At 33.8% G+C, this 23,373-nt stretch overlaps 2 protein-coding genes across 4 annotated transcripts; one reads left to right on the top strand and one right to left on the bottom strand.

Moving 5' to 3' along the window:
- Nucleotides 1–5,305: 5,305 nt before the first annotated feature.
- LOC129872027 (CBL-interacting serine/threonine-protein kinase 12-like) lies at nt 5,306–11,264 on the top strand. 3 transcript variants are annotated; one of them, XR_008762378.1, is made up of 3 exons: nt 5,306–7,161; nt 8,261–8,429; nt 10,776–11,264. XR_008762378.1 is itself a non-coding variant. In XM_055946864.1 (2 exons), exon 1 carries the CDS (start codon nt 5,712–5,714, stop codon nt 7,140–7,142), a length of 1,431 nt encoding a protein of 476 aa, XP_055802839.1. In that variant the 5' UTR covers nt 5,306–5,711; the 3' UTR covers nt 7,143–7,161; nt 7,509–8,250. The 3 variants fall into 3 exon arrangements, 2 of the variants coding, with proteins under 2 accessions (XP_055802839.1, XP_055802838.1); XM_055946864.1 differs by lacking the exons at nt 8,261–8,429; nt 10,776–11,264 and adding an exon at nt 7,509–8,250; XM_055946863.1 differs by lacking the exon at nt 8,261–8,429 and having other exon boundaries at nt 5,307–7,161.
- Nucleotides 11,265–13,560: 2,296 nt separating this feature from the next.
- LOC129874533 (CBL-interacting protein kinase 5) lies at nt 13,561–15,678 on the bottom strand. Its single transcript, XM_055949828.1, has 2 exons — nt 14,883–15,678; nt 13,561–14,726 (listed from the first exon to the last, which is right to left on the bottom strand). The coding sequence occupies exons 1-2, from the start codon at nt 15,328–15,330 to the stop codon at nt 13,786–13,788; spliced, it is 1,389 nt and encodes a 462-aa protein (XP_055805803.1). The 5' UTR covers nt 15,331–15,678; the 3' UTR covers nt 13,561–13,785.
- Between the last annotated feature and the right edge of the window lie 7,695 nt (nt 15,679–23,373).

Raw genomic sequence — 23,373 nt, forward strand, 5'->3', positions numbered from 1 at the left:
AATGGGTCGTTACAATTTCAAAAATAGATTTTCATTTTTTACTTGTCACTTATAACATATCAAGAAAAAATATTTTTTTTTCATGTTTTATCCTTAACATTAATTATTTATTCCCAAATTATTTTTCAAGTCCTAATACTAAACATTAATTAATAGGAATAGTGTGATGAAATAATCACGTCAATTATTATTTTCTTAATGAATGTGTCAAGATCAAATGTAGTAAAAGTGAATGAAGGGAGTATTAGATTTTGAAAAATGATTTGGGATATAAATAATTAAATATTGTGAGTGAAACATGAAAAGAAAATAATTGTCTTTTCTTGATATATTAAAAATGTCAATTAAAACTAAAATCTATTTTTGAAATAGCGTACCAGTAATACATATAACATGAAAGAAAGTATCAAAAATAGCGTACCGGTAATACATATAACATGCTACCTTATTTATTATTATTAAAAAGAAAAATGGCCTTTTCAGCTGGTGCGTAGAAGGCGAAAGAATTTTTCCTTGATTGCACGAGCTAGCCAGCAAGTGAAAGGCGTGGCAAGAGAGTGAGTTCGACTCGCGAACAATCAGCAAGTGAAGGAGGCTTACCCCGCAGGCTGACTCTTCCAATTCAACTCTATCGAAGGAGAAAAAAAGCTGGGACTACGACTCTTGGTTGGGTCATGAAAATCGGGTTAATTTGAAAATCAACTAACATCCATAGAGACATACACTCTAGGCTCGCTTCGCTTCTTCAAGCTCCGCCCCTTCTTTAAATCCTTTCTTTTATCTTCTTTCCCGAGAGTGAAAGAGAAAGAGGAAAGAAAGTATACAACTAAAAATTTTTGTGCATATACTGTAAGATTATTTTACTGTTTTCATTTATTATTATTTTTGGAAATATGTATCTACACTTATTACAAAAATACATTTATCACCTACTATTCTAAGACTTGATCATTTTCAAATTGGCACGCTCCTTAACAACTCAAGAATCACAATAATCAAGTCATCATCATATGAAAGCCAAAGTCGAGTTATTACATTTGGAAATATGAGATTATTTCCTACAGGTTGATGTGTTAAATTAGGCAAAAGGATTCACGAAGACATTCAAATGGTTTTTGACTATTCCAACAATTATCTTAGGTAGAATTTTATTCAGAAAACTCTACTTTCATTCACATTATTCACAAATAAAATAAAGAAAAAAAAAACTTTATAACATTAATTGTTTGTTAAAAAAGTTCAGAAAACTGTTACTCCATTAATTAATATTGTCCAAACAACTTGTTTGGTTGGTAAATATATTTACAAGTTTTTCAAAAATCAAGAAAATAATTTCCTAGTAAAAACATAGAAAACAAAATCTATAAGAAATATTCCACGATAATTGTTTCCTCCCACCGCCTAGACGTTCACCCCCACCCCACTACTCCATCTCCAACCTCTCATATTTATAATATTATAGAAATATTTCGAGACAATATTTCTTTCTTACTTACTTAATTTTCAACAAAATGAAAAACGTTTTTCCTTCCCACCTAACACCGTACCTTTGTAATCGTTGAAAGTGTTGTAACAATAAATAGTGTTTCCAAACCGACCATTAAGTTGACTTGCTACTATAATTTATGGTATAATAATTTATCTATCCATAAATTATAAGAAGCTAAGTGTGCAATATATATACGTTGATGACTTGGTTTCCTTAATATTTTTTTTATCTAGACATTGAAGTCCATGATCAGCGAAAGAAGACCACTAAGGGAAAGGGAAATCTAAAGGATTAAAAAGAAAATTAGAGGTTTCGTTATTTGAATTCTTACTCTATAGTGTCTTCAATACTTTTTCATTTTGCCTTTATACGTTCTTAATTATGTCCTATTACTCCTATTCGATTTAGTTGTCTTAATTTTGATTTTTTACATGATTGGTCTAACACCACAAGATTAAAAGATATTTTAATACATTACACATATTTTTAGTTTAAGATCACACGATTTGAAAATTCTTATTACTTTCTTAAACTCTATGTCAAATTATAATAAGAAAACATATTAAACGGAGGAAATATTATTTTAGTGACTTTAAGCTTTTATTAAAGGTTGTTCTTTTTGCGTTGAATCTTCATTTTCCCGGACTTACTCCAAGCCGTTGAAGCTCAAATTTGCAATCATCATTAAAGGTACCCAATTTGCATTTGGTTTGCTACTGAAGGATAAAATAATGTTTTGCTTGCATGATCATTATTTTTGTAAATCTAGAGTCGGTTTGTATGAGCTTAAAAAAAAGTAACTTTTATTTATGACGTGCTGAAAGTTATTTTTATAAATAAGCAGTTGAATGTTTGGATAAAAGTGCTTAAATGAGGAAAATGATGTGAATTTTAGGGTTAAAAGAATAAAAAGGGTAGTTTGGGAATTTTAGTTAAAATATAAGAGATATAAAAGTAATTTCCATGGTAAAAGAAAATGACTTTAAGCACTTAAAAAAAAAAGTTAGGAATCCTAACTTTTCATTTTTAACTGACTTTAAGAACTTTATGGCTTAAAGTTAGCATTAGACAAACACGTCCAAAAGTTAAAAAGGAATTTTAAGTTGATTTTGACCAACTTAAAGCCTGGTGTCACGGACTTAGACTTCCACTAAGACTTCCGTGCGGCACTTGACAACTTACTCACGAATCTTTCACGATCTTGTAAGCTCAAGTAAGCCTTTAAGACTAGATCGCTAAGGGAATGTTAGATTGCAAGAAAGACAAAAGAGCTTTTATGAAGAAGGCTTTTGTATTGCTTTGGAAGAATGCTTGATTGCTTGATGATTTTCTACAAATGAATGCCCCCTCTATTTATACTACTCCTAAGGGGCTCAATTATAAATAAAAATTGCTATACAAGTCCTTCCATATTTACAAAGAAGTCCCTACTCTAGAACTCTCCACACACTCTAGAGAATTCCAAGTCTTTCATGACTTCTCTACAAGCTTCTATAAGAATCTAGAGTCTTCCACTAATCTCTCCAAGACTCTAGGTTCTTCTACCTTCTTCAAGAATTCTCTTGGACATTCTAGAGTCTTCTATTAACCTCTCCAAGACTCTAGATCTTTCCCCCATCTTCATGATCAAGTGGCGGGTCATGACACCGGGCTCGGCTCCTAAAATGAATGATGGGAAAAAGAAGAAAGCTATTTTTTCATTAACCTTCATTATTACTCCTAAGAAAAAGATATATGTGCACGTCAGGTGTAGAAGTAATTTTAGGAATTACACAAGCAAACTTGTCAAAGTTTTGTTATTAGTAGGAGAAAAGAAGCAATGATGACTACACTATAATCATTAATATTACAGAAAAAGAAAAGTCTACATCTTGATGAGTATATTTTACTTTTCCTTGAGATATTTATGTTTTCATACAAAACAAAAACAAAAAAAGAAAGAGGACCAGAAAATTAGCAAACATATCTTTACCTAAATAAAGAAGAGATAAGATGTCAAATTTTCAAGAAAGGAATAGATGTGAATAGAATTCAAGATAAGACATTACCATCTTTATGGTCTAAAGGTGATATTTTAATCTACATATCTGACTTAGGTTGGTACATATTTCTAAGTCTACCAACATAAGAAATCGATAAATTTGGTAAATGTAAGTTATAAGTCGAAGAGTACCAATGATTCAACTTAACAAAACTCATTCTTTACCTCCTAAAATGAAAACAAAGCAATTGTAGTAATTCAATTTTAGATAATATGTGTAGTATCAACATGGATTGTGGTGAGATGGTTGAAATTTCTTCGATGTGTCTTATAATGTGGAAATTCATATTTAATCAGACTTAACAAAAAAAATATAGTATAGTATTAAATGTGAGAGACACACAAACTCTCAATAGACAAATTCTAGTTCTATTAAATTTTCTCATTTTTCTCTCAATTTCAACAAAGTTACGTTGACATTAGCTGTAAAACTAGCATGATTCAATTAGACTTGAGAAAGTGAAGATACACAATCCACAAAATCACGTTAATCATGAGAGATATAATTTTTATGAGCAAAATAAAATCCATGTTTATAAAATTGAAAAATACTTAAATAGAGGATCAAATAGTATTTGATTGAAATTGTGAAAAATGGTATTTGAAGTTGAAGGAGAGCATTCATAGAGAATTTTAATACTAGCTCAATTAATTGACTATCTAAATTTTCAAATTATTGATGAGGAATCGATTTACACCTAGTAAACCTCTCTCCTATTTTCAAGAATCCCAGTTTTTTGTAAAAAAAAAAAGAAAAAAAAAGAGTGTATTGAGATTATGGTTACGCATTTTAGTACGCATTTATAATTGAAACATTAACAAGAAATAATTGCAAGTACAAAATTTTCAGTATTTATAAATATTTTTTCATAGCCAAAAAAAATACCTCAATATTTCACCATTATCTCGTGATCGTACATATCTTAGCGGCTGTAAAGCCTTGAACAATACGAATAAAACTCCTTTTCGAGAAAAAGAAAGATATTTTTTTGTATATTGCCCTAGTTTTGCTTCTAATTATGAAACGTAGCTATAATTCCTATATTTATGAGACGTACGTAGCAACAATTTGAATGCGCATAATAATAATAATATACACCTTAGGCATTTTATTTTTCTTATATGATTTGCGGTTTATTATAGTGGAACAAAGTTTATCCTGTGTGGTTATGTCGCACATTGAAAGAATAGTGACTGTGCTTCCTTGTCAAAAAAGTAATAATAATAGTGAAATAAATTGCATTTACAAGCATAACAAATGCATCGATCCATGCATATATAATATTTTTGTAACGGAATATACCATATCGCATACACAATAATAATATTTACATATTTAATAAATGTATCTATGGATGAAATACTAAACTAAGTATCTTTTTTAAATTATCGATATTTTGAGTAAATATTAGGCGTTTTTTTTTAAATTACCATTATTTCGAGTAATATTAAGCTTTTTTTTATATTTAAATCATCGTTATTTTACGTAAATATTAGGCGTTAATTTGTTGTTTCACCTAATTTGCCACCAAAAATAGGATATTCCGTCGGGAAATTTCCATTCAAATAAGCACACACCATACATTTTCAAAAGCCAATAAATTCTATCCACGTAAAAACCAATCACATGTATATCACGTGACTCAAGCATCATTTTCTTCTTATTATTTTTTTAAAAAGAAAAAAAACCTTTTTTCAATTGACAATTAACTTGACAATTTTTCCAGCTGTGGATTCCCCCACAAATTTTATATTTAGTATAAATCCTCATACGCATTACCCGGACCTGCCGTTAGCCCTACACCACTCACATAAATATAGAGAGAGTATACATAAAGGAGACACATCATCTGCACACAACCATTTTTCTTGAAACCTAAAAATAGCTCAATAACATCAACATCTCCAACTACACCAGAGCCCACCATTTCAATGGCAAATTTCTCCTCAAAAAAACCATTATTAAGGCTGACTTTCAACTAATCCTATTGATTTTTTTGGCCTTCCCTTTACCTCTTTTTTCGCAAATCTTCAAACGATATTTTAGCCTTTTTTTTGGTTTGATTTTTTGCAAATTTTGAATTACCATCTGATGTTTTGGCTTTTTGATCGCAATTTGGAATCACCCTTTTGATAAAGTTCGGTTCTTTTTCATATATTTGGTTAAAGTTTGCAGAATCCATGGCCGGCATCGCTACCGCCGGCGAAACCAGCACCAGCAGCAACCTAGCGCCGACGAGAAGTCTGGGAAAGAAGGAAAATCAGGGGCTTCTGTTGGGCAGGTACGAAATTGGGAAATTACTAGGGCATGGTACTTTTGCTAAGGTGTATCACGCTAGGAATGTGAAGACGAATGAGAGCGTAGCAATTAAGGTGATTGATAAAGAGAAGATCTTGAAAGTGGGTCTTATTGATCACATAAAACGTGAGATCTCAATTCTCAAGAGAGTTAGACACCCAAATATAGTTGAATTGTACGAAGTTATGGCTACCAAAGCCAAAATCTACTTTGTCATGGAGTATGTCAAAGGCGGTGAGCTCTTCAATAAGGTTGCCAAAGGCAGGCTTAAGGAAGAAGTTGCTCGGAAATATTTCCAGCAGTTAATCTCTGCTGTCGCTTTTTGTCACGCCCGTGGTGTTTACCATAGGGACCTAAAGCCAGAAAATATACTGTTAGATGAAGATGGGAACGTCAAAGTTTCTGATTTTGGCCTGAGTGCCATTTCAGAGCAGATAAAGCAAGATGGGCTCTTTCATACTTTCTGTGGTACCCCGGCTTATGTGGCGCCGGAGGTGTTAGGTAGAAAGGGTTATGATGCAGCTAAAGTTGACATTTGGTCATGTGGGGTGATACTCTTTGTGCTAATGGCAGGGTATTTACCATTTCATGATCAGAATATTATGGCTATGTACAAGAAAATATATAGGGGTGAATTTAGATGTCCCAGGTGGTTTTCACCTGAATTAACTCGGTTTCTAAAGCACCTTCTTGATATAAATCCCGAAACCAGGATCACCGTTCAGGAGATTATGAATAATAGGTGGTTCAAGAAGGGTTTTAAACATGTCAAATTTTATATTGAGGGTGATAAGCTGTGTAGTATAAATGATGATGAGTATGGTGGGATTGATTATTCGTCTGATAGATCAGAGTCTGAATCTGAAATAGAGATCAGAAGGAGGTCGGCTAGTTTGCCTAGGCCAGCTAGCTTGAATGCATTTGATATCATTTCATTTTCCCGTGGCTTTGATTTGTCAGGTTTGTTTGAGGAGGGAGGAGATGGGGCAAGGTTTGTATCTGGGGCTCCTGTGCCCAAGATCATCAATAAGTTGGAGGAAATTGCTAAAGTTGTGAGCTTTGCAGTAAGGAAGAAGGATTGTAAAGTGAGTATGGAGGGATCTAAGGAGGGTGCAAAGGGGCCGTTGACAGTTGCAGCTGAGATATTTGAGTTGACGCCATCGTTGAGAGTTGTTGAGGTGAAGAAGAAAGGAGGTGATAGCATGGAGTATGAGGAGTTTTACAACAGGGAATTGAAGCCAGGATTACAGAATTTAGCTCATGAAGTTGGATACCCTGTTGATTCATCACATTTGCCATCAGATACTGAATAGAGAGAGAGAAGGGGAAAGGGTAAGCTCTTTTCTCTTTCCTTTTTATATCTTTAGGTGCATTTATATAGGTAGCACTTTGTATTCTTTGCACTTTTGCATCTGTTATTAGCTCGTGTTCAAAGGTTGTCAAATCTTGTAATTTCTGTTCTTGCTGTGGGATGTTATATAAATTTATCTAAGAATGAACACATCAGTGTCTCAAAATTGACTCGTTTCTCAATTTCCTTTTGTTTTCTGTTTCTAGTAATAATCTAATACTAACTATAGAATTTGGCACGCTATTCCTATGAGCAAATGCTTGGTTGTAGTAGTCTGTAGCTTGTGGAAGTGCAATGTTATAGACTGAGCTTCTCAACTTCTCTGTAGGAAGCGCTGTATTACAGATTGAGCTTCTCAATATTGTAAGGCCAGCGATGATGTCCCATAGGTTGTGAATGCAATATGCTTGAGTGCTCTTGTTTTGTGCAACTTTCTTTAGTCAGTACGGACAAGAAGCAGGTGTTGTCTAAGTTGCTTGGACTTGGGGGAACGGATGTCCAATACTGGTGCTGATCTAGAGGTCGAATGCTTCATGATCTAAATTTTAATATTTGGGGATATGGATCCAGGCATTGATACGAGTGCTAGGATTCAGTTAAAAATAATTCAAATATCTACAAATAGAGTTATAAAACCTAAATTATATGATATTACGTGGAAAACATGATGAGAAATTGATAAGAGGAGAATCTTGAAAGGAGATAAAAGGAAAAGGAGTAGCATAGAAATTTCTATATACAAGGTATTTAATTTTTTTCAGTTTCACCTTAGGTTTTGTTTTGATTACAGAAATCATTCAATCTGTCGATTTTGGTCATAGTATCCAAAATCGGTTGACCAGGTTGGGTACAGATTCCCTACTCACACCCATGTCGTGTCGACATGGGCGCGGCACCAAAAGTGAAGAGTCGGAGCAACTTAAGGCGTAGCTATCACCATCAGGCATTTGCCATTGGTTGTACCGCATGAAACATTTATTGAATAAACAGCAACTTTTGCTAATAACATCTGCACAATAATTTCACAAATATTTGATTAACTTCTCATGGAATCAATTTTTGATACTTGCGTTTGAATAGGCTGCTTACATCACATCCTCCTTGGGGTGCGGTCCTTCCTCAAAACTTGCGTGAATGCAGGATGCCTCGCGCTTCAGACCACTCTTTTTTTATTAACTATTCAAAAGTTTGTCCAATTCTTCCCTCCACACATATGGGCTTCACAATATATTGAGAAAATAAAGAGAATGTAAGTTTTTTCTTTTTTTGTTTTATTTTGTTTTGGTTGTCATGTCTGGATTGGTCTTGTAGAAAGGGGAATCATTCATGAACTGTAATATGCTTCTTCTCGGAAAAGTATTGCCAAGTTGATCAAGGCCACTATCACCTTGATGATTGGAATTTGGATTAAGGCTCTTATAGATTTTCTTGAAGATGTTACCTGCCAAGCTTAATCGGAAAAACCTTGCTGGATGATTAATGCTTGTCATTAACTGTTCACTTTTTTGCCTCCTATTTGCTTGGTCAATCTGGAGTTTTCCCTTTCAGTTCATTTTACTTGCATTAGTAGATCTTCTTCAATGAAAAAGGAAAAAGAAGAACTCTTTTTTTGATAGCTACCAAAGTACAAACTAGCCAGGCAATCACTGTATCTGTGAAGCCAGATAGGTTTTATTTGTTTGCATGTTTTAGGACACTGTATCTGTGAAGATGAATGTTTTAGATTTACGAAAACCAGCTCTTTGATCATCCTTGGTCGGTGATGAAATTGGTATATATCGTGCTCAAATTGTTTTCCTCAATCTTTTCCATACCTTGCAGCCTAGAGTATAACTTTTTTACTAAGACCTGAAGCACACATTTTGCTTCTTTTGATAGTTCACACTGCCTTTTGCTTTTCCACTAGATGGGAAGTGCTTTATGCTGAATGATGTCTGTATAGAATGCCTAAATCTGTAGTAAAAATTCAATAGTGCAGAGATAAAAGACCATACACGGAACAAATTAATTAGAGAAAAGGTAGGATAACTTGTGCTTTGATGGTAAGAGTGGCTCTAGTTAGAACTGAAGTGGAATGGGAAGAACCAAAAAGTCTCATATAATCCTAGTTGGAAAATGGTTTTGGGTAAAAATTGCTCGCTAGTGAGTAATTCGTTTGCATAAAATGCATAAAAGGCAAGCACTTAGTACACTGACATTTCTGGAGATAGTGTCAATACTCAATAGACATAAATTGCTTGATTTTTGGTGTAATGGGGTGTTAGATATTCAGAAAGAATGGTTCTGCCATTATGCTTTTAGTAGGTATAAACCCTCTTTTATGAGATGCGGAATTTTAATTGAAGGAAGGGGCCTTTGGAATTTATCCATGTGCTGGAAACTTATGTTGCTCGGACTTTTCAAAAATATTGACGTGTGTACGTCGGGACTCTAGAAACAGTGCATGTTTGGAGGATTTGATACGGCGTGCGGCAACATTTTTAGAGAGTCTGGCGACCATAGCTGGAAAGTGAATACACTCATAGGAGTATGCTTTCAATTTGACTAGCATGTTCTAACCTTTTGAGGCACCTTCTGGGTGCTGTGGTAATAAAGTTCCATTTTACCTTAAAAAGAAAAAAGTGGTTTTTGATGATCTCTCATTAATGATAGTCCTATTGTTTCACCACTAGGGGATTGATTATCTTTTACTGATTGGAATATGATGCAAGATCATTACAAAAGGGGACTAGTCTAGGCAACATAGTCCATATTGTCTCTATCAAATACGAGAATAATAAAAGCGAGGGGAATTGGTACATCATCAAGTTTCCAAAAATATCTAGTTTGCATCTTTTTTTTGCTAATTGGTCCGCTACTCTTTCCTGAAAACATGCTTATTGATACTCTTCTTAAGGCAAGAACATATCTTTGTCACTTCTTGGATATGTTGTCTTTTGTTATGCTGTGTCATAGTGGTCTTCCGGTCCTTATTATGTTAAAAATGAGCATCCTGATGGTTGTTTTAAAATTAGTGAAGGACTCGTCCTTTCCCTTTTAATATTCTTTTCTTAATACTGCCATTTGAACATTTGTGGACCAACCTTTCTCATATTAAAGAATAAAACATTGTTTTCTTATTATGGCCAGGTCATTCATCACTATGATGCTGGTATGATTAATTAAATATTTAGTAGTGGTTGGTACTGAAAGACGTAATTGCTCATTTTGTATTCTGCAACTGATTGCCTGAATTTGGCCACTTGTGAATTTTTATATAATCTAGCAATAGACCAATTAACTGATGACTCATCTATTTATGTACAGTACTTTGAACAAGCACTTGTGCGTTGATAGTCTAGTGTTTATGTTCTGCCTTAGCTAAGCACATTGGTTTCTAATTGCTAGATCTCTCTTTATGTTTATGTTTATGTTTGATCCTTCTTTATGTTCTTTCGTATCTTCACTTATTGCTAGATCTGTGTGATTGCATTGGCCAGCAGGTTCTAATGATTTGGTATCCTATAATGGGATGCCAAACAAAACTAGCTTGACAGTCATACTCTTAATTAATTATTCGGTTCAATAATACTTTTCTGTTTGTTCCGTCTGGTAGGTAACTGTGGACTTGTAGCGACAGGTGGAGGCTGCTTCCAATAGAACGGAGAATTCTTGAATCCTGAATACCAAAAAGCAGAAACACATGCCAAGCTAGACTGATGGAGCGCCACACCAGTGAACCCTCAGCGTAGCACTTTGTCATGAGTTGATGTTCGCGATCAAGATTTCGTAGTCTAATTGTATATTAATAGTAGTCCGTCCCGTCTATGGAACTGGTAGTTGTAGCAAAAAAAAGAGGCCTTCTGGTTCGCGTTAGCTGATGTAATACTTATTCAGAGAAATTTGAAAATGGCATCAGGAATATTCAAAGTTTGGTTTTAAATTAGTATAAAATAAAATTAAAAAAAACTTTGTAATAATGTTTCTGGACCATAGAAAAAAAAGGAGGACCCACCACTGGGTAGTGGTAGTGAATGATTGAAAGCTTTGTTTATTGTCGTAAGACGGCAGCCGTTGCTATCAAACTTGCCAAAATTCTAAGGCATGTTAGATTTTGATTTTGTGGTTACCTTTTTTGACTTTTGTGGGGGAGCTATTGGTATCTAGTTTTGTTATATGCGAATCTTTGGGAGCACCTTACAATTCTTTACTAATAACTTTCAAAAATAGCTAAATTTTTTAGCTACGGTTTGTCTAATTACGTTTCATAGTTATAGTTTTAGTTGTTATGTCAATTTTTATTTGTATATTTTTTGCTGCATTATGCAAATTGAGCTTTCAAAAAGATTGTATATACAAATACAAAATTGCTTTAGTAATTTGTATATAAGCCATAAATTCGCTTTGTATACAAATACAAACCTTTAAATATTTGTATATGTGCCCCTACATATTTTTATATGAGCTCTGAAATATACAAATACAAAAGAAAATACAAAGTTGCTTTAAAGATCTGTATATGAGCCGTTAAATTTGCTTATAGATTTGTATGAGTCATTATATTTGTATAATAGCAAATTTTATTAAACTGTAATTGCGATTTATAATTATATAAAATTAAAATTATATTAAATAATAAATTAATAATGTTTGTCAATTCGCGCAATTTTTACTTTAGGAATTGCAAACTAAAGAGAAGGGGAAAATAGGATGAGATACATATGAAAGTGGTGGAAAATCATTTATTGAACTAGGGAGATGAGAAAGGGAAGCTATTCTTTTTTTGTTTTTGTTTCCTCTTGAATTTCTTTTTACTTGTCTTTGCATAACTTGTTTTCGAACTACACTAACACTGGTCGTTTGATAGCTGATTTGGAGGTGAGTTATGAAAGTACTAAATTTTACATAAGTAATATATATCATGTTTTGTAGTTGGTTAGGAAATAAGTTATTCATGATATTAAATTAACAAAGGTGGAATAACTCAACTTTGTCCTTATATATTAATAGCTGCATAATTCTAACCAACTGACCACTAATTATTTATATGCTAGACATCTAAGTTTGTTTGGCTGGTACATCATTTGGTTTCCACTATAAAATCTGGTATTTTAAATTAAAATATAATCTCCATATGCTTAATACTACATTATTTTGTTTTCAGTATTAAATATCACATAAATTATGTGAAGTTCAATACTGGAATCAAAAAGTCGTATTACGTAGAAATACGGATGTACTTATTATTTTATACGAAAGGTTATAAAATAAAAAAGCATATATTAACAACATATGAATACTATAAGATTTAGAGACAAATGATCTTATCGTATAAACTATTCCTGCACTATAATTTGCAAATAATTAGCATATGAATCAAACAACTCTCTTAGGAGTACGAGAAAAGCATCATAGTTTGTCCTTTGGTCTATGTTGATTTAAGTAATAATTAATTTGTTTATTTTTCACCTTAAGTATTTCGTCTCATCTTCTTGGAACATCCATAAAAGATCTACATGGCGATTAACAAAAATATCTCCAGCCTAATCTATGCAAATCGTATCTCCTACCATCAAATCATTCGTGTGTTTATTTTTTAAATTTTATTTTGCCTCATATAATTGCCCCAAAAAATTTCTCAATATAATATTCCAAATTAAATACTCTTATAGTACTATTTGCTATGCTAATTTGATTGGGGGGGGGGGGGGGTATTTGTTTTGAATTTTCCATCTAGAAGCATGGTCTTTTGTACTCTCATTCCCCTGTTTAGTGATGATTAATCTCTCATATTTATGTTTTATTGATCGAATAAATAACATAAGTTTAGTTGAACCTATTAGATATGTTCTTTGTTTCTACAATATCAACTTAGAGTAGATATGAATGTTGTTCACATCATCTTTCATGTTATTTTATATTATATATTTTCTATTAACTATAACCATACTTCACTGTAGTAGTTAAACAAATATCGAGATTTAACTATAATATCTTTTGATGATAAGGATATGATGGGCAAGATCCGGTATTTAAGGACTGAACTTTGTAAATTCCCATGTTTACTCTTGCATATGATGTGTAGTTAGTGGAATTCTGGTCCTTAATTCTGTTAAAAATAGGTATTTCTATAGTTGTTTTTCTTATTTAATTAAATTAGTGGAGGACTGGTCCCCTCTGATTCTTTTTATTTTTCGCGGGGAAAAATCTCAAATATATCATCGAATTTGAGGAAAACTCATCTATGTCATCCTATTAAGTATTTCTCTTCAAATTTCTGTAAGTAGAATCGCTGATATTTGATGATGGATGAGTATGCAGAGGATAATATGAGATCATAAAGCAGAGGATAATATGAGATCATAAAACAGAGGAAAATGTAATAAAAAAGGGGAGAGAGATAAAAGAAAATTGGCTTCATCATCATATTTTTTACTTGCATTCAATTGAGATCTGTACATCCTATTAGACCTGTACAATATACTCTAATCAATCAAAAACAAGAAAATATAAGATATGCAAGAAAATTTCAATTACCCCTTTCCTCTCCACTCCCCCCAAAAAAGAAAAAGAAATTACAGACAAGAAAGAAATGAAAATTTTTATTAAAACAAACAAAAAGATGATCAATTTCTTTCTTGATTTTCAACTTGGTGTTGCTGTTGTTCACAATCTTGCCATGTCCAAACAATATCTTTAAGTGAAGTTTTCAATCCCTGATCAAAGAATTTCTTGTATTCCATTGTGTCTCCTGATTTCTTGCTCACTTCCACAACATGAAAAGATGGTGTAATTTCGAAAATCTCTGCATCAATTGCTAGCTGACCTTTTCTCCCTTCTTTAATTCTCTGCATTGTCACTGTCCCATCTTTTTTCATCACATTAAAACTCTCATTTGAAGCCACTTCTTCCAATTTTGATACTATTATAGAAGCTGGCTTTTTCGCTGTGAATCGCGCCTCTGATCTTCTCTCTTTTTCCTTCTCGAACAATCCAGAAAGATTGAAACCAGGGGAAAGAGAAATGATATCAAATGCATTTAAGCAACTAGGCTTCATTGTTGTTGAATCTTGATCTTTTTTAGGATTGGAAGGTCCTTCTCCATCTGAATTATTGTCCTCAATATCAAAAACACTACGGGGGGATTCGCGTTGATCTTTCCCTGGATTTGGGGTTTTATCAATTTGTTTGAATCCTTTCTTGAACCAATAATTATCCATGAGCTTAATTAAGGTGATTCTTGAGCCTGGATTTGGATCAAGAATCCTTGAGAGGAGCTTTCTTACCTCTGGATGGAACCATTGTGGACATTTGAATTCCCCTTTGCTTATCTTTTTGTACATTTCCATAAGGTTTTGGTCATGGAATGGCAAATAGCCTGCTAACAGGACAAATAAAACGACACCACATGACCAAATATCAGCCTTTTTACCATCATAACCTCTCTTGTTGATCACCTCAGGAGCTACATAGGCCGGTGTTCCACAGGTTGTGTGGAGGAGACCATCTTGCCTTTTGGAATCTAACAATGCACTCAGGCCGAAATCAGACACCTTCAAGTTGCCGTCTGTTTCATGAAGACATAATTAAGTAAATAAAAGCACGTGCTGAAGACATGCACGATAAGTAAATAAAAATGTGTATTGAGAACATGATAAAGAATGTGCTTCTCTCACGACTCTTAAAGTTTTTAGGGGAAATGGTAACAAAAATTTAACACCACCTTCGTCGAGAAGGAGATTTTCAGGCTTTAGATCACGGTGGTAGACATCACGGCTATGGCAAAAATCGACTGCAGCGATTAAATGTTGGAAGTATTTTCTTGCAGCATCTTCTTTAAGCCTTCCTTTAGCAACCTTGTTGAAAAGTTCACCACCTCTGACATATTCCATGGCAAAATAGATTTTACTTTTGCTAGCCATAACCTCATAGAGCTGGACAACATTTGGGTGTTTGACTAGCCTCATGACGGATATTTCACGTTTGGTTTGATCAATTAGGCCAACCTTCATCACCTTCTCTTTGTCAATCACCTTAATAGCAACACTTTGTCCTGTCTTGAGATTTCTAGCATGGTACACCTTGGCAAATGTCCCTTGGCCAAGCAATTTCCCAATCTCATACCTTTGCATCAAAATATTGCCTTTCTTCTCGTTCTTCGTAGTCATCATGGAGAACTAGAATTTGGCAATACTATTAAGACTTTTTTTCAATATTGTTGGGGAATCATCGCCATTGTGGCTTAAAAAGATCTCCTCGGGATCAATGAGGATTTATATACCCAATCCCAATATGTTTGGAATAGAGTAGTTGTTATTGTATGGATTAAGGAGCCGTTTTTGTTTTCTTGAAAGATTTGGAACATTGATATGGAGGAGACAAATTAAAGGGAAAAGGAGGCCAAAAACCTTGCCTTATTTATGGCAGGGTTAGAGGAAATGCCTATAGGAGAAAGTCTCAATTAGAATGGAGAAAACGTATGGCAATAAATGCACTAATCTCATTGTGTTTGATGCATAGGGGGTAATTGGTGAAAGTTAAGATATGACCATATCCTAACATGCACGATTCACTTTTGACCTCTCATTTCCCTTTTTCTTCTCCCATGCCTCAACTACCCATCATAAATTAATTTTAGAAAATACTTAACCCTCCACGTCAAAATATGGAGTAATAATTTTATCATAATGTGATTTATCAGTTTGCCCATTTCATTAAAAAAGAAAGAAATACCTATAATTGTAGTAACCTCATCATCCTTTTTAAGCACAACCAATATAAATGTGATCACATTAAAGGGCAGTCCGGTGCACTAAAGCTCGCAGGATCCGGAGAAGGGTATGACCACAAGGGTCTATTGTACGCAGCCTTACCTTGCCCATGCTCACATTACAATAACTTTACCAGTTACTCCAACACTCCCTTCATAAATACAACAACAACAACAACCCAGTGAAATCCCACATCGTGGGGTCTGGGGAGGGTAGAGTGTACGCAGACCTGACTCCTACCAATGTAGGACGACTGTTTCCGAAAGACCCTCGGCTCAATAAAAGCATAGAAAAAGGTCAGACAAGAATATTAGAGTAAATAAGTAGATGACGAAAACGGTCCAAACAATAGTATAATCAAAGCACAAAAAAACAGTAGATATTATTATTGGATAATAACATAAATACCATAAATAACATACATTAGAGTACAAGAAATCATAGTGCGTTAATACGCCTACGAATAAGGGAGAATAAAACCACTATGTACTAACCTTCTACCCTAATGTGTGTCCTCCACACCCTCCTATCTAGGGTCATGTCCTTGGTAAGTCGTAAATGCGCCATGTCCTGTCTGATCACCTCTCCCCAATATTTCTTCGGCGTACCCCTACCTCTTCTGAAACCATCCATGGCCAATCTCTCACATCTCCGCACTGGTGCATCTGAGACTCTCCTCTTCACATGTCTAAACCATCTCAGTCGCATTTTCCGCATCTTGTCTTCCATCGAGGCCACTCCTACCTTTTCTCGAATAGCCTCATTTCTAATCTTATCACTCCTGGTATGCCCACACATCCATCTCAACATTCTCATCTCGGCAACCTTCATCTTTTGCACGTGGGAGACCTTAACTGGCCAACACTCCGCCCCATATAACATAGCTGGTCTAACGACCACTTTGTAGAACTTGCCCTTAAGTTGTGGTGGCACCTTCTTGTCACATAACACACCGGAGGCGAGCCTCCATTTCATCCATCCTGCCCCAATACGGTGTGTGACATCCTCGTCGATCTCTCCGCTGTCTTGCATGATAGAACCAAGGTACTTAAAACTACTTCTCTTTTGGATGGCTTGGTCCCCGAACCTAACTTCCGCGCCAACCTCTTGAGGTGTCTCACTGAACTTGCACTCTAGGTACTCTGTCTTGGTCCTACTCAGCTTAAACCCCTTAGACTCCAAGGTGCATCTCCAATCTTCCAGCTTAGCGTTAACTCCGCTACGAGTCTCATCGATGAGGACTATGTCGTCCGTAAAAAGCATACATAATGGCACCTTACCTTGAATTTGTCGCGTCAATCCATCCATCACCAAGGCAAATAGGAATGGGCTAAGAGCTGATCCTTGATGCAACCCCATCATAACTGGGAAATGTTCTGAGTCCCCTCCTACTGTCCTTACCCTGGTTTTGGCACCCTCGTACATGTCCTTGATCACCCTTATGTACGCTACAGGTACACCTTTAGCCTCCAAACATCTCCATAATATCTCTCATGGGACTTTATCGTAAGCCTTTTCCAAGTCGATGAACACCATATGCAAGTCTCTCTTCCTCTCCCTATATTGCTCCATTAGTCTCCTCATAAGGTGGATGGCTTCTGTAGTTGAGCGTCCCGACATAAATCCGAACTGGTTATCTGAAATAGACATGCCTCTCCTTACCCTCATCTCTACCACTCTTTCCCACACTTTCATAGTATGGCTTAGAAGCTTAATACCTCTATAGTTGTCACAGCTCTGGCTATCCCCTTTGTTTTTGTAAAGTGGGATTATGATGCTCGATCTCCATTCTACGGGCATCGTTGCCATCATAAAGATGACATTAAATAACCTAGTCAGCCATTCCAAACCTACCGAGCCCGCACTCTTCCAAAATTCTCCAAGGATCTCGTCAGGTCCGGTCGCTCTTCCCCAGTGCATCCTACGAACAACATCCTTAACCTCATCGACCGTAATACTCCTACAACCCCCAAAATCGTGACTCTTTCCTGTATGTTCCAAATCTCCCGACACAATTTCTCTGTCCCCTTTGTCATTCAAAAGTTTATGGAAGTATGACTGTCATCTTTGTTTGATAAGGGTCTCCTCTACCAATACTTTTCCGTCTTCGTCTTTAATGCACTTCACTTGATCCACATCGCGTGCCCTTCTCTCCCGGGCCCTGGCTAGCCTGAATAATTTTCTGTCCCCACCTTTCTCTTCCAGTTCAGCATAAAGATGTTCAAAAGCTGCCATTTTTGCCGTTGCAACCGCCGACTTCGCCTCCTTCCTCGCTATCTTATACAGTTCTCCATTCGTCCACTTCTCCACCTCATCCTTGCTCTCCATCAACTTAGCATACGCCACCTTCTTTGCTTCCACTTTCCCTTGCACTTCTCCATTCCACCACCAGTCCCCTCGATGCCGACTACGACTACCCGTCGAGACTCCTAGCACTTCCCTTGCTACAGCCCTAATATAACTAGCTGTCCTATCCCACATATCGTTCGCATCCTTCATAAATGTGATCACATTAACGATGTTGCTTTAAAGTAATTTAGAAATGTTGCACGACAAACGTAAGTCTCTATAATAATTGAAGTCAAAATATAAAAAATAAAATATATCTAATTTTTTTGGCAATATTTTAATTTTATCTTTTTATCTTGCATGTTTAAGACCATAAGATTAATTTTTTTGTACATTCCACGTATCTTCAATTTTATAAGAAAGAATATTGCATAGGCTAATCCTTTATTTGTTACGTCGAGAAAATAATAATCAAGAACGAAAAATATCGCAACAATCGTAGAATTTGATTTTTGAATATGAGTGTTACAATCTCTATGTATCCTCTGATTCGCCTTTTCAAATATAAATTCAAGGGCTTTATAAGTTTGATCTTGAATCTGGTTGAACTTGATGGATTTGATCTTGACATGTTACTTCAATTCAAGGGCTTTTAGGCTTGATCTTGAATCTTGTGGTTTTGATTTTGATTTGTTGATTTGATGATCTTGAACTTCACTTGTTCTTGAACTTAACAATCTTGATCTTCACTTGTTCTTGAACTTGACCTTGACTTGTAATTGAATACAAGGGGCTTTTAGGCTTGTTTTTGAATCTAGTGGTCTTGATCTTGAGTTGTTCTTAAATTCTTGAACTTGTAGAGAAATTTGCGGCGTTTGATCTATGAGCTTTCTCTAGCTTCTTGTGATGAAAATAGGTTTTTCTATGGCCAATCAAATTTAAGTGACATGACATACTGGGCTTTAGCGAATGGACTTGTCATTTTGACTAATGGCATGCTCCTATTGGCTTATTTGTTTGACTTGACACGACACGTTACTTGACATGTGGCACCAAAATGGATCTCTAGGATGAAATAATATTGGACTTTAATAAAGTGGGCTCATCATTTGTCGCCCAAATCTATTATGGAAAAATTATTAGGAAAAACACATTTTAATAAATAATTACTGATTTTAGCGATATTTTTTATTTATTACTATTTATAGCAATATTATGATATATTTGTCATATATTAAAAGTGAATCTTGCATGCAATATAAATGTATTATAAGCGTTTTAAAATACATTATACTTGTTTGGTAAGAAATTGACACAATATATTATAAGTGTATTAAAGTATGTGATAAATATATTATCAATGAATAAAACTTGTATTATATGAGTTTTTATAAATTATTCTTGCTAATATGTATTAAAATTGTATTATAAGTGTTCAGTGAAAAAAATATTATTGTTATAAATGGTAAATATTTTCTTAATGTAGTACATTTGTGTAAATTTTCCATCAATTAATTTGGACTTTAAGTAAATTCATATTTATTGGACTTAAATAATTAACCCAATTATATTAATTCATAATATTTATTTAAATTAATATATTTATGAATTTAATATAATCTGAATTATTTTATAAATTTATATTTAATAAATTTTAAATGATTGGTTTCTTGTTAGAGGTTAGGTCCATGTCCCCTCTAACTTTATGCCTTTTTTTTTGGTGGATGAATAGACATGGTTGGGGTCAAGCCTAACCCCCACACTAAGGCTCACAACCCTAGTGATGGCTTAAGTTTTTTTTTTTTTTTAAAAAAAAAAATAGTATATCTTCAATTTAAAATTATAAGATTCAGATTTTTTTTTTTTTACTTTCTTAAATTTCTTAATGAGTCAAAATCACATTGAACGAACATATAATATGGACCTGAGGTATTATCATTTTGTTTGCACATCCAGCAAGTAGACAGGTCGTTGGGATTGGAGTCACATCAATATTATTTCTAGACCAATACAATATGTACACATACATTGGTAGAAACTAATTGGAGAATAGGTATGTTAAAGTGTCAGCATCTGGTGAGCCCACCTTTACACGTGACTCATCAATAATGTTGAGCAATATGCATGATCATATCCATCGATCGATGCCATAGAACTTTTAGATACATATATCGGTTATATATGTGGCTGAAGGAAAATGAAGTACGTAGACTAGTCACTAGTGTGTAATGCTAGTGAATGATATATCTTTGTCACTACTAATGCTGATTGAGCATCTCACAACTCACAATATTACGTTACGCCACAATTTATTTGAGACTGTGATCAATAATTAGTGAGTTTTGCTTTTGTTGATTCGATCGATCTTGATTCGATCGATCGAACAATGTCATCGATCTCGATCATTGAGTGCATTTCGTTAAGAGCGCCTCCCTAAATGAGCCTTTTCGAATTTAATCGGGATTTCAATGCAAGATTCGGACATCGGGTGAAGTGCATTTGGTTAATATATGTTATGGTCGAGTAAAATTTGCTAGCTAGATCGTTCAAGTTGTGTCTTTATATTGCTTCAATATATAATACAGTACTATATATATAGAGAGAGGGGGGGACTGAGAACCCTTCAAATTTCTCCACATATTGCTATAACATTATAAGTATTGAAAAAACAAAGTCCCCACTTGCATATGTGCCTAGTTGTGTCAAATAAACGAGTTTCTAAAAGTTAATTGAGTTGAATTCAAATGAGCTAAAAGGCGAGTTATGATTCAACCCGTCCAATTAATTTTTATTGAGTTTAATTTTTTTGTTTATTTAAGTAGTTCATAAAATTATTTATTTCCCTTATTATGACTATATTAACATATCAAATAAAAAATATTGATCTTTTTTTTATATAAAAATTTACAAAGCTTTTTATGAATTAATTTGAGCTAACATATCAACAATCAACCTCATTTTTAAATGAGCTAAAATAGACTAAGCCAATAGATTGACAGGTCAAACTATTCATGTTTTCATTGGTAAATTTTCCACCCCTGCCTAAAGTTGTATTGCATTTATAAGGCTACTTCAGACGAGGAAAAACGCTTAGATTACTAGCTTGCGATCGACATGATGCTCAAATTAGGGAGAAAGAGAAAATCGTCCCTACTTAATTTGATAATTAGTAGAGTAGGCAATATATAAGTTGTGTTATATGGATTATCAATAATGATAAGTGTTTGCTTATGATCTTTTGGACCCAAAAGAAAGCAAAATTATTGGTGGGTAATCAATAAATAATGGGCCTCTCTGTCATAATTGTACCTACAAAGGTTAGCCGCCTAACCTTGTGTGTTTAAATGGCTTATGGGCCACAAAGAAGACAAAAGGGCAAATTACATCCGGTGGCCATTGCACAAATTAATTATCAAAAAAATAGTCATTCATTGTATAGACATGTATAGTCAGTGTATATTTTATGTATAGTCAAGCTATATTCAGTTTTGAGTGTAGCATAATGTATATTCAGTGTATAACTCATATATAAGTAATCTATATTATATAGTCAGTGTATATTTTCTATGACTTTTGACAAGCTATATTGTATAGTCACTGTAAATTTCCTATGATTTTGACTACTTTTTATGTAAATAAAACATGATTATATTTGTAACAAACTAATTAGTTTATGGTATATATTTAAAATTGTCCCTCACAAAATGGAGACGAACTTATTCGTAGGATCAGTTCATGGGCCGAGTGGTATTTGATCTTCTCCATTTCTTTTCATCTTACTGTACTTAATATATCACAAAAATGCAATAAGTAGACAAATAACACGCTCTGTATAGATGGTTATTTTCTTTTTAAAAGTATGAATACGTAGTTACGATTACTGATTCTAGTAATTAAGATACTACTCCTTCTATTTCATATTAAGTGAATTTGTGAGGCAATACACACATATTAAGAAAAATATTTAAGGACATAATTTGAATTATGCTTTCCACTATTGCCCTTTGTAAAATCATAAATATAGTTTTGCAAGTAGTGTGATTTATTTCCTAGAAAATATAAAACTTCAATAAATAATAGGGCAAATATGAAAAAAGTTTCAAACATCTATCTTGAACTTTGAACAATTCAATTATTTTGAACAATGAAAAATTTCTCAAAAATTCACTTAATATGAAAGGAAGGGAAGGAGTATTGTTTTATAGAATTAATTGTTCTTTCTCTCATTGTTTTATAGAATTAATTGTTCTTTCTCTCTCCTTTCTCTTCTAGATGAATTGAGTCGTTCATTTCGGTGGCTTTATATTTTGTTAAATACGAAGTGAAAGCAGCTCAGTATGTAACATTTTAATGAACAAAAGTTGTCAAAAGACTATAGCTTTAGGCTTTTAGTTACACAACTTAGATACAGCGACTTCTACTACAGATAGAAGAAACAAAAAGCAGACTGATATATGTTAAAATTACGCAAATGTCATTATTTTAGGTCACTATGTATATTTTATTTTTATTTTTTTAAAAGTTATCAAAATATAGTCTTTTGGATTGACAAAATATAATACTATCATCTATCGTCTTTTGGATTGACAAAGTATAATACTATCATCTATCGTTCTAAAATTTTAATTTTTTTATCTATTATTTTTCCATAAAATTTTTAATTTGCTTGAAAAAAATTCTATTAGACTGAGATCTAAAAAATTATTTACTAAATAGTAGTAACTATCTGAAAAAAAGACGATGGGGTGAAAACTTTTATTGGCAGAAGAAGTCAAAAGACTATGGTTAGTCTTTATCCCCAATACCATTTTTGAGATTCACTACTTATATTTTGTTCTTATTTTTAAAATTTATCCAAATATAATGTGTTTTTTTTAAAAAAAATAAATCAGTTTGCTTGAGAAAAGATCGATCTTTTAGACTGATCATAGTGATGTAAAAAAACAAAAAAAAAAACTTTTGCAATTGAATAGAAATATATTGTCAAAAGATTCGTCTTATAAATTAAAGCAGGTAGAAGCAAAACAAATTAATGAAGCATTAAACCAGAAAAAATATCAAAAACTAGTGCTACTAGATAGAAAGCAACAGAAATAATTCACGCATACCTGTTTATTTTTTTTTCTTGGCGTTGCCATTAATTGGTACCAAAGT

This window comes from Solanum dulcamara, chromosome 11 (assembly GCF_947179165.1).
Source record: "Solanum dulcamara chromosome 11, daSolDulc1.2, whole genome shotgun sequence".
NCBI lineage: Eukaryota > Viridiplantae > Streptophyta > Magnoliopsida > Solanales > Solanaceae > Solanum > Solanum dulcamara.

Excerpts from the sequence above, each read along its gene's own strand:
- LOC129872027 (XM_055946864.1), top strand. The coding sequence starts at position 5,712 with ATGGCCGGCATCGCTACCGCCGGCGAAACCAGCACCAGCAGCAACCTA.
- LOC129874533 (XM_055949828.1), bottom strand. The coding sequence starts at position 15,330 with ATGATGACTACGAAGAACGAGAAGAAAGGCAATATTTTGATGCAAAGG. Across the intron at positions 14,727-14,882 it reads AAATCTCCTTCTCGACGAAG|ACGGCAACTTGAAGGTGTCT; the intron begins GTGGTGTTAAAT and ends TTCATGAAACAG.